The sequence below is a fragment of the Mirounga leonina genome, unplaced genomic scaffold (assembly GCF_011800145.1).
Source record: "Mirounga leonina isolate KUSES-001 unplaced genomic scaffold, KU_Mleo_1.0 Mir_151, whole genome shotgun sequence".
Classification (NCBI taxonomy): Eukaryota; Metazoa; Chordata; class Mammalia; order Carnivora; family Phocidae; genus Mirounga; species Mirounga leonina.
In genome coordinates, this window is record NW_023270377.1 from 65,799,784 (window position 1) to 65,812,059 (window position 12,276).

At 38.2% G+C, this 12,276-nt stretch overlaps 1 protein-coding gene across 2 annotated transcripts in view; it reads left to right on the top strand.

Moving 5' to 3' along the window:
- GRB14 (growth factor receptor bound protein 14) overlaps positions 1-12,276 on the top strand; it is a 115,414-nt gene that overhangs the window by 83,892 nt on the left and 19,246 nt on the right. For both annotated transcript variants that reach the window (XM_035007878.1, XM_035007879.1), the window contains 3 exons: positions 5,873-5,994; positions 7,934-8,008; positions 10,805-10,942. In XM_035007878.1, the coding sequence (XP_034863769.1) occupies positions 5,873-5,994; positions 7,934-8,008; positions 10,805-10,942 (335 nt within the window). The remainder of the gene's footprint in view (positions 1-5,872; positions 5,995-7,933; positions 8,009-10,804; positions 10,943-12,276) is intronic.

A 12,276-nucleotide genomic window follows, 5' to 3' on the forward strand; every position in this document is an offset into this window, starting at 1 on the left:
GATGCTGTTCAAATCTGAGATGTTCGCTCTTCTGAACTTCAGGTTCCTTTTCTGTAAGATGGAACTGTAACTTGCTCACTAGACAGTGTTATTGCTTTACCACAGACCTGGTGGCCTTCAAACAACATAAATGTAATCTGTAGCAGTTGTGGAGGTGAGAAGTCCAAAATTTAGGTCACTGGGCTGCACTCAGGGTGACGGCAGGCTCTTTCTGGGGCTTTAGAAGGACTCCATTCCTTGCCTCTTCCAGCTTCTGGTGGTTGCCATCATTCCTGGGTTGTGTCCAACTCACTTGAGTCTCTCTCTGTGGTCACTTTGCTCTTTCCTCTTCTGTCTGGGTCACATCTCTTTCTGTCTCTGTCTTAGAAAGGTCCTTGTAATTGGATTTAGAGCCTACCTGGATAATTCAGGATAATCTCTTCTCTCAGTATCTTTAAGTTAATGACATCTGCAAAGGCTTTGCCATATAAGGCAACATTTATAGGTTCCAGATGTCTTTGGGGCCATTATTTAGTCTACTGAAAATGTTATAAGAATTAAAGCACACCTCAGTGGCTCAGTGGGTTAAGCGTCTGCCTTCGGATCCTAGGGTCCTGGGATCGAGCCCCACATCAGGCTCCTTGCTCAGTGGGGAGCCTGCTTCTCCCTCTGCCCCTCCCCCTCTCGTGCTCTCTTTCTCTCTCAAATAAATAAAATCTTTAAAAATATTATAAGAATCAAATATAGCAGTGAAAAAGGTCTCAGATGGAGACTTGCAGAGAGGTAACTACTTTTATTTCAATAACTTAAATTATTTTTGATTCTCATTCTCTTGCCTTATTAACAGCAGATAGTTTAATCTTCTATTATTTGTTTTTTTATGGATTCTTCTCAGTGTTGTTGGGGTAAATAATAAATTCAGGTTTTATAAATGAGTTACATACAGGTTTAAATATTCTCAATTGAAGGTTTAGACCTACTTTCACTTCTGCAACATGCTGGTGAGGCATTAAGTCCCAGGACGGGTGTTTGCCTAACCCTTGTCCAGTTCTTCATGTTCTGGAAACTCGTTCCTCTCAAATTTATTTGAGTACCACAAAGCCACTTAAAGTTCATGCTCTTCTCTTAGCTCTTCCATGTTCCTGATGGGGCTGTGGTACTGTTGCCGTGCTCTTTCTCCATAATGGGATGCTATGGACTCATCTGCCTTGATGTTGCCCTCAGTTATGGCTTCTCCATCATGCTAGATGTAGGGTTTCTACTGGAAGCTGGATGTCTCCTAAGGCTATCCTCTGGTTTGAGCCACATAGCATCATTAAACTTATCTGGTGTTTTATCACCATCAACTCGTCATCCTGAAAGCATTCTCATTCTGGAAGGGGATAGGATATAGTGTCTCTTGGGCCTACACTGTCCATTTTTTCTAGCTCAATCTCTATTCCATCTTTTCCTCCACCAACCTCTTAACTGCAGCAACTTTCTCAGAAGACAGAAGGTGGGTCCCTATATAAGGCAATCAAGGATTGGCTAGGCATGATTCTCCCCAAGCACTTATATCTGTCAGAGATTGATAAAGTCTATTGTGAAGCTCAAAAGTAAATAAAATGTATTTCTGTAATTTTTTTTTCTCTCTGCATAACATATCTTGAGGGCAGAACATAGGATTCTTTAGTGGTAGAGAGAGGTAATGGGTACAAAAAAACACAGGTTGGTAAAACAAGCAAACATCTTGCTTACTACCTTGAAATTGTTTTCCTCTGCAGTTAAAAAAAATATGGATATCATGCTTAGGATATAGTATGTTGAATGTGAAACTATGTTTCATAAGCCTGAAAATACCAGCTGGTTTGTGTGAGAAGTAGACAAATGTAAGAATAGAGAGATTGTTAGGGAGGTGACTTGCCGCTGGATATCTCAGTAACCGTTTACTCTCCCCAACCCACTTCTCTTACAGTTTTTCTTCTTTTTTTCTCTATTTATTTATTTCTTTTGATGTAGTGTTCCATGATTCATTATTTGTGTATAACACCCAGTGCTCCATTCAATACGTGCCCTCTTTAATACCCATCACCAGGCTAACCCATCCACCCACCCCTGTCCCCTCTAGAACCCTCAGTTTGTTTCTCAGAGTCCATAGTCTCTCATGGTTCGTCTCCCCCTACAACGTCCCCCCCTTTATTTTTCCCTTCCTACTATCTTCTTTTTTTTTTTTAACATATAATGTATCATTTGTTTCAGAGGTACAAGGCTGTGATTCAACAGTCTTACACAATTCACAGCGCTCACCATAGCACATACCCTCCCCAATGTCTATCACCTAGCCCCCCCATCCCTCCCACGTCCCACCGCTCCAGCAACCTTGTTTGTTTCCTGAGATTAAGAATTCTCTTACAGTTTTTCAAACTCATTAATAGTAGCACAATCCTTCCAACAGCTTGGGTGGAGAACTTGGTGTCTCCCTTAACTACCCTCTCTCTTCCTCTTTGTGTCCGATTGGTCAGCAGATCCTGTTGGCCCCACCTTCAGAGTATATCCAGATTCTGCCTGCTTCCTACATTTCCACTGCTACTGCTCTAATCCAAGCCATGTCATCTCTCCTCTCATTAATTGCAATATTCTACCAAATGGTCTTCCTGCTTCCACCCTTATACCTTTTAAAATCAGTTCTCCACAGCCAGTGTGATCGGATGAAAATATAAATCAGTTCGTGTTATTTCTCTGTTCAAAATGACTTCTCATCTGACTCCAAGGAAATGCCGGAACCTCACTATGAACTGAAGGGCTTTCTCCAGTCCTCCCAGCTCATCACCATTGCTTCTCTAACCTCTCCTAGTTCTTTCTTGCCCCTTTGCTCACTCAGCTTCGGCCACATTAACCTCCTTGTGGTACTTCAAACATAGAGCCTTGCTCTTGCCTCAGAGGCTTTGTTCTTGTTCTTCCTGTTGGGGTCTGCTTGGCTCACGCCCCCTTCTCCTTTGGGTCTTTGTTCAAACATTACCTTCTCAAAGAGACCTATTCTGGCAAGCTGTTGAAAATGAATTCTTTTCCCCTACAGCCTCCTCTCTCCCTGTGCCCTGCTCTATTTTTCTTTGTTGTGTTTATCACTGCCTATTAAGATTTACATTTTATTTATAGTCTGTGTCTTCCCATTAGAATGAAAGCTCCCTGAGGCAGTGACTACTGACTGTTTTATGCACTACAAAATTCCAAGCCCCAAGATGAATGTCTGACACATGGTAGGCCTTCAGTAAATATTTGTCGAATGGATGAATGATTAGTATAACTGCCAGACTACATGGATGTATCCCACAGCAAGTTGGGAGTAGAAAGTATTTTGAGCAAGGGTCCCATTGACACACATGTTCTATGAGGTTTGCTATGGTATCAATGTCCAGGTTGGACTGGAAGAAAGAGAAACTAGAAGTTTGGAGATTAGTTAAGAAAAAGTGAAGGTCTAAATTGGAATTGTGACAATGTGAGGGGTTGTTGAGAGACATTTGGAGGGAAAATCCCTGGTATCTGGGCATGGTGGAAGTGGAGCATAGAGGAGTGGCTATAAAGATGCAATGGAGATAGGAGAATTTAGGAAAAAGCAGTTTGAGAGAGAAAAGGGAAGATGACTTTGTTTTCAGGTTTATTTTTCATTTTGATAAAATGTACATAACTCAAAATTTACCAGTTTTAAGGGTATAATTCATTGGCATTATGTACATTCATACTGTTGCACAACCATCACCACTACCCATCTCCAGAACATCTGTATCTTCTCATAGTGAAACTCTGAGCCCATTAAACAATAGCTCCTTGCTCCCCAGTCCCCGTAACCCCCATTCTACTTTCTGTCTCTACGAATTTGTCTATGCCAGGTATCACATATAAAAGGAATCCTACAATATCGGTTCTTACGTCTTCTTATTTGACATACGATATCTCTAAGGTCCATCTGTGTTGTAGCATGTGTCAGAATTTCATTCCTTTTTAAGGCGAAATATTCCATTGTATGTGTGTCCTACATGTTGTTTGTCCATTCATCTTGATGGTGGACACTCGGTGTTGCTACCTGTCATGAATAATGCTACTATGAACATTGGTATACAAACATCTGTTCTAGTCTCTGCTTTCGTTTCTTTTGGTTATATGCTCAGGATTGGCATTGCTGGAATTGTTTAATATTTTGGGGGAACCACCACCTTGACTTTGGATTTAGACAAACTGTTTGAGGTGGTGGAAAGTCTAACAGTTGGGACTAGAGCATGAGTAAAATCAACTGTAGCCAGAGATTTCATCTCAAGGAACTCAACAGACGGGATGGCTGAACGAGAGTGAATTAGCTTAAGAAAGGGAAAGAAAAGATTTTAGCCAAGGATTGCATCTTAGGAGGGAGGAGGAGCTATGCGAGCTCGTCAATGAGACAGAAAAAGAGCAAGTGGAGTTAGAAACAGAACCCAGAGTGTTGATGCATACTTAGCTCAAACTCATCCATATTCATTGAGAACTCTTTCAGATGAATAAGCTTCTATTTAAGCATGACATTACTTTCAAGGGTTCGGGTGTTGTAAGTCACAGATCACTACTGAGTGTTGAATGTTTGAGACACAGCTACTTTTCAAAAAGGTCCTAGAAGTACCCAAAAAAAGCAGAGGATTTCTATGTTCCTTAGTTGGCTGTTCTTCACTCCCTGTTTTGCATTAGTAATTTCACAGTAACTTTTCTTTAACCTTTTATTGAAATATGATATACCTTAAGAAAAGTGAACAAGCCATATGTGGACAACTCAGTGAACTCTCAGATGTTGCATAAACTTGGATATCCAATACCCAGAACAAAACAGTATCTCCCACACCCAGTTGTTCCCATCATGCCCTGCTCCCTCATCCACTCTCCCCATTATCTTGATTTCTAACACCACAGATTTATTTTACCTGTGTTGAACTTTATGTAAGTGTAAGCATGTAGTATGTACTCTTTGTGCCTGACTTCTTTCATTTAATATCATGTTTGTGAAATTCACCCATACAGTTGTGTGTTGTTGTAGTATGTATTCCACTACTTATTACACTGTTTACACCATTCATTCTCGTGTTGATTGGCATTTGGGTAGTTTCCAGTTTGGGGCTATTATGAATAGCACTACTATGGACATCAAGTTTCTTATTAAAATAGGAACTTTGCATGTTATGTTCCCCTCTGTAAAGTTGTTTTTGCTTATTTCATTTAAATACCTTTCCTCCCAAGCGCCTTTCTAGACCACCTAAAATATATTTGCCTGAACATTAGTTTTGAAAGGATAAAGTGCCACAAGAAATTAGGTTTCTTCAAAATTGTATGTTCTTGCATAAAAATTTTTCCTTCTAAGCATTTAATTTTTCTGAACTATCCAGACTATGTATCTTAAATGCATTTTGAACCTGTCAAAATTTTTCATCTCTTAATGGGGTGAATTGTTCCACTTTGAGGCAAATATTTTAATTTTGGCATCATGACGAATTGGAGAAAAAAGAATAGCTCCCTCATCCTTAATGCAGATTTATTATCAAACTTAATTATAATTTACATAGCAATAAAAGGAATTGGCAATTAGCAAAAAGTGCATTGTGATATTTTGTCATTTTTCTCGTCAGGTTACAGTCTGCTTTGGTATAAAAAATTAACATTACTAATTCAAAATTGCTAAAATAGTATCAATCTGGCTATTCTAGACTTGAGTTGAAATTTGCTATATTTAATAAAGATACATACATAATATGATTTATAAATTTGTATGGGGACATGTGTCCATATATATTTCTTTCTACCTACATGTTTGTCTTTTCTCTCTATTCATTTGTCCATCCATCCATCCACCCATCTATCCATCATTCTGTTGACATACTCACGGAAACATTCCTTACAGAAAGAACAATGGAAGACCATGAGCTGGTGATTGAAGTGCTATCTAACTGGGGAATGGAAGAAGAAAATAAACTATACTTTAGAAAAAATTATGCCAAATATGAATTCTTTAAAAACCCAATGGTAAGTGAAATCCCCATTAATAGTTATGGGAAATAAATGAATTCATTAAATGTTATTTTACTTTATGTGAAGAAAAGAGTCACCATAAATCAAATACAATTCTCTATTCGGTAAATTGTAGGTAAAAATTCTGTTCCGTGAACATCATAGTTACGTTTCTTCATACTCTAACAATGATTAGTCAGCATTATCACAGAAATTCAGATTAACCATTTTGGGGAGCTATTTCTTCTTTTTCTTTTTTCTTTTTTAATTTCTTCTTGTCTATTTTTTTAATTCTTTTTTTTTTATTATGTTATGTGATAGACATTGGGGGGGTATGTGCTATGGTGAGCGCTGTGAATTATGTAAGACTGTTGAATCACAGAACTTTTTCTTGCTTTTTAAGAAAAAGAAGATAGTATACATTTAATTTGGGGAATCAATTATTAGATATCCTTAAGCAGCTCCAAAATATTATAGTTTAACACTTTTCATAGAATTTAGGAAATTTAAGTAAGAAAATTTCTAAAGTAAAAACAGACTGATGATTGTTGGGAGTGCTATAGCTTAGCCAAAAATTTCAGATTGACATGAATCTTGCTGTTCCAAAATATTTTTTCAGTGCAGTAATGACTGAGCTAAGTAGAAATAAGTTAAAGACCAGAGCATTATCTAATAAATACTACTTTCATGATAGTTCTCTTTAAAAGAAAAGAAATATGTGTCACATTCTAGTGAAGATCTAGGGATCTGGAGAAGTCAGAATAGCCTCTGGGCTCATTATTTTAAATTGTTTTTGTCTCTGCAGCTGTAGCATATTTTTACATGAAGTTTTGGATAATTGGATTGAAATGATCCTTTATGAAAAATATATGATACACACTATAATAGAATATTTTCAAACCCTGAAAGACCTCTTACGTTCTCTTTTATTTGAACCTATTAATAAAAACATAATGGGATGACCTTTGACAAAGAAAATAAGAGTCCTAATAAAAATCAAATAGAATTAGAATTTGAAGGCAAATTATTTTCTTGTTGTTAATCTTTGTTAAAAGCAAGAATTTAAAAGTATAGTTAAAGGCATATGGTTTTAGTGCTTGTTTTTGGTTATATTTTATTATTATTATTATTTGAACAAGGCTGAACACTCATTTTGTAGATCTAGAGCTGTGGTTCTCAACTGGGGGCGATTTGACAATGTCTGGAGACATTTTTGCTTGTCATTCCGGGGGTGGAGGGACAGGGGGGCTGCTAGTAGATAGAGGCCAGGAATGCTGTAACTAATACCACAGTATTAGACCAAATGGTAATAGAACCGTCGTAAAACCCCATCCTTGGAGGAAGTATAGTAGTCTATATTTTCCCAAACGTGTCTGATCATAAAAATTACCTGGGGGAGGAGAGAGGACCCAGACCTACTGAATCAGACACTCTAGGAATGAGGCTTGGGAATTCCTATTTTAAACAACTGCCCTAGGTGAATTTTATGATTGAATGACATTGAAAAGGACCTGACTTTTAGTTCCCTGGCCCTACAAGTCCTGGTTCCTTTACGTGTGGCTGTGACCTTGGGTATACCCCTTACTTCTAGGATACTTGACTTTGTGACATGGAGTTGATGGTCCTTTATTACCTGCCAGAGTGCCCACAGGACTCAGGGAAGACATAGGGGAACAAGCACGCTGTCATCCTGAGGGCAGTGTTTTGAACTTGACGAATGTGGCTCTCTGCATCCGCATTATCTGAGGGTGCTTGCTAATTTTTGGGCCCTACTCCTACCTTCTCATTAAGATACCTGAACTTAGAGTCCAGGGATTGGCATTTTGAGAAGGACTTTAGGTGAATTTTCAACACACTGATTTAAAGAACTTTTGCTCGAGCTTACTATATCGGTCATAATTGAATCTTTTCTAACATGGCTTTTGAAATAATGTAACCTGTATCTTTTCGTCAGTATTTTTTTCCAGAGCATATGGTGTCTTTTGCAACTGAAACCAATGGTGAAATATCCCCCACACAGATTTTGCAGGTAAAATATATTTCCATTAAAGTATGTAAGTAACAGTGTAATAAAGGGAAACTTTAAGGTCCATATTTTTACATGCCCAGATTTTGAAATGTTATACCTCGATGGACGAATTTTTGCTGGAGGTGAACCTGAAAGAAAAAAAAGAATAGGGAAGAAAAGAACAAAACCTGAAAAAAGAAGTCCCTAAATCAGGAAAGGCTCCTAACACTAGTATTCTTTCTAGTTTTGGCCAATTGTCAAAGGATTTTCAGTGTTTAAAAAATGTGTTCAAAAAATGTGTATCATGAAAGGAAACTTGGAGAATTTTGCTCTGTGATGTGTTTAAAGACTATGTTAGCCTTTTTGAAAAATCAAAATCCCCAGTAAATTGTAGACATTTTGCTAACAGATATTTAGTATTAACCTTTATAACAAATGCTCCCAATCCTATTTGCGATAAAACATTTAGCAACTAAGTGAAAGGAGAAAAAAAGATATAAAAAATATATATTTTGTACATTGACGTGTCATTAGCTATGTTGGATACTTGAGCAGAATTCTGAATGTCTTCGCTGAATTAAGAATACTAGTTATTTAATTAAAAATCACCTTAGTTTTGCATCTTTGGGGCTCATTCCTTCCAAACTGGCAGTGGCTTTACGTGATCATTTTAAAAAGATATTTTCATTACAATAAAAGGATGATTTTCATTATTTTATTTTTTGTAGATCAGTAGATTTCACATCAGAAGCTCCGCAGTTGTTAACAGGTTAATGTTCAGCAATGTCTTTATAATGGTTACTGTTTGATCTAAGCCTGCGGATATGGTCATACCCACTCAGTATTCTCTGATCTTTAAAGAAGGCCGCTTTTAATATTTCCTATATAGATACTACTTTAAATATATTGGTATTTAAACATATCGGTAAATACATTGGGTGGTACGGATCTGTTTTCTATGGGCTTTTTAATAGGTTATATTTCATTTTTGCTCTTCATAATATTTTAGCAATATGATTAGTCTCAAGAGATTTTCCTAAAAGTGTCTTCTATGCTACCGGGTTTCGCAGACACCCCATCAGAATACTAGGCTGAATGGCAGGGGCAGCAGCAGCTGTGCGTGAGGACCCCCCCGGCTCCCAGGCCCTCTCAGTGCCTCACCACTGGATTGTGACAGGGTGGTGGGTTGGAGTTTTTATTGCACCTCCTTCCCCCAGTTCTTCTCTAATATAGTTATATTACTTTAATGTGAAATTACAAAAACAAGAAAAATCATAGCTTTGGAATCAGATATCCCTGCATGTGCCTCTGACCTTTTCTCTCCACTGAGGCAATGTTTCCACTTTTTAAAATGTTTCTTCTCTTTCTAGAATGACCTCTGCGACTCCCTTTTTAAAATTTAATTGGTTTGGTTTAATAACTTGGAAAGCACTCAAACTAAAAAACCTACTTGCCTGTTTTGCATGTCAATTAATAACTGTGGCTCATTACGTTAAAAAATTTTTAATAATTTACTTAAAAACATACATAGCTCTTCTCAGCATTTCCCTGAGTAGCCTTTTAAAATATGTCACATCATTTTAGGTAGTAATTTCTCTTACTTTCAGTTTTTCCATTTTGCATTTGTTTATTCATAAGGATTTCTGTTTTCTTCTTTGAATGAGATGCTAATGCATTTCCACTGTCTTATTAAGGATGCTGAGTACAACCACTCATACAGAGCTATTCCTTTTCATTCTCATTTTCCTGACCAGCACATGCCTACTGTCTCAGTTCATTATTACCTTGTAACAAACTATTCCAAACCTTAATGGCTTAAGTACCCACTCACGTTTTGCCAGCAATTTTGTGGGTCAGGAATTCCGAGAGGGTTTAGCTGGGTGGGTCATCTCTGAGGCACATTGACTCTCAGGGGGTTGAGGATCCCCTTCTAAGATGGCTTTTCACTATGTGTCCCTGCTACCCCTGGACCTCTCTTCTCTCCACATGGGGTCTCCATCCTCACGGGCTTTAATAGTGCATTGGCCTTCTCACAGCAGAGCTGTCTCAGGGTAGTCACGTTTCTTATGGGACCGCTAGCTTCCAGGAGTTAACTAGTGGAGGCCATCAGGCTAGTTAAGGACTAGAACTAGAATGAGCTGACTGTCACTTCTGCCATATTCCATTGGTTAAAGAGTCATAATAAGCCTTGCCCAGATTCAAAGGGGGTAGAGAAACAGACTCCAGCTCTTCATGGTTAGGTGGCAAGATCACCTTGCAGAAGAGTATGTGGGATGGGAAATAGTGTCGCGGTTCTTTTGGAAAACACAAGGTGCCACAGCCACCCCCCACTGAGCCCCACAGAGGACAAAGAAAAGATTGTTTGCTTTACCTCATCAAGGAGGTGAACTCGGCTCAACTTTCTAAACAATTGAATAATTGAAGTCAAGATCATGGTCTTTTACTTATACTGTAATGAAGTTGATAAGCGCCCAGGGAAAATCATAGAAAAGGATGAAAAGTATCAGGACTTAACTCTTAGATGAAATCTAGCTTTCCAAATAGACATTCAAATAACTTATCATTTTGCTGTTTGGCTAAGTCCTGACCGCTTAGAATGTATATTTTGTGAACAGATTTCCATTTGGAACTTGCCTCAGGTTATTGAAAGACTGACTTATTTTCTGTTGTATTTATATTGCCATGCCTGTAATGATACGTTTAAGTGGTATTGACACTGTTAGAGTTCACATGTCTATATTTGAAATCTTAGGTTACTATAAGGCTACAGTATTATCGATTCAGAAACAGCATGAGGATGTCTAACTTTTCTTGCAGATGTTTCTGAGTTCAAGCACATACCCTGAAATCCATGGCTTCTTACATGCAAAAGAGCAGGGAAAGAAGTCCTGGAAAAAGATTTACTTCCTTCTAAGAAGATCTGGTTTATATTTTTCTACTAAAGGGACATCAAAGGTAATTGAAATGTCCATGATGTGTTATGAATTATAAGTGAAAGTGGGTTTTACTTTGTTTTTATTAGTATATTACTGGATATCAAGAGTTGGTACATTGATTTTAGATCCCAGACATTTGCCATAATCTGTTTAAAAACTGACTATTCAGCTTTGTTCCCCACTAATTTCAACATACATCCTGTGGTAGAATCTAGACGCTCTTATTTCGGGACCACATACTGTGCTCATTTCTTCTCCACTCCAAATTCACCTCCTCTTCCTTACCCTCGGTTGCAGATTGTGAGCTCTGGCACACGGTCTCCTCTTTTCACCCCGGGTCATCCTGCTGATCTTGTCCACTTCTGAACTCCTGTTTTTGTTGATGCAGTTAGTAACACTCAGCTGAGTCTGTAATTGCTCTTTAATTCCTTTGTGTGTGTGGTAGTTTTATCTCCTTAGCTAGATTATACATTCCTTAAAGGGAGTTAGTTATATTATGACCAGGGGTGGATGCATGTGTTCATTTGTGTGCTGGAGTGCATATACTTGTGCATACAGTCACATAAGACACACTTGTGCAGATGCTCCCACACACCATCAGTCGCCCATGTCATTCCCACCGTGCTCAGCACCGTGTTGTCTGTGTGTCTGTGTGGTCTAGTCAGTGTCAACTACGCCGTGTTTTATAAGTGCTGACGTTTTATGCAAAGCATTGATCTCTTTCAAGTAAAACTACTTTTGAGAGTTTTCATGGGTGGCTATTTTAATTCTGTTTTCATGCATCTGTTGTTGTCAAACAACATTGTTAATTCTTTGTGGGTAATCTGTCATTTTTCTCTGGAGGTTTTTCAAATATTATGATAATCATTGGTGTTCAGTAATTTCCCTGACCATATTTCTAGGTGCATTCAAATGTATTCTGATACATCTTACTTGATTCTCAACATATGCATTCAATCTGCAAATTTCTCTTTTTCTTTTATGCTGGAAATGTTCATCCATTATTTATTGCTCCCTCTCATTATGTGATCCTTTCAATTTCTGTAGGCTTTTCTGTCTTGGCTAGTCGTGGCTCCAGGCACCCCTTTGCTTGTGACGACCTCCCTCCAGGCTTTCTGTCTTTACATGGCCTTCTCTTTCTCTCTTAAAAGGACACTTGTCATTGGATTTAGGGCCCACCCAGATAATCTGAGATGGTCTCATCTTGAGATCCTTAACTTAATTACATCTGCAAAGACCCTTTTTCCAAATCATGTGGTATTCACAGTTTCTTGGGATGGGGGAAGGGATATATTTGGGAGGGGGGCAGTCACTCAATTCACTGTAGAAAGCCAGTGAAATATTTTGAGCAAG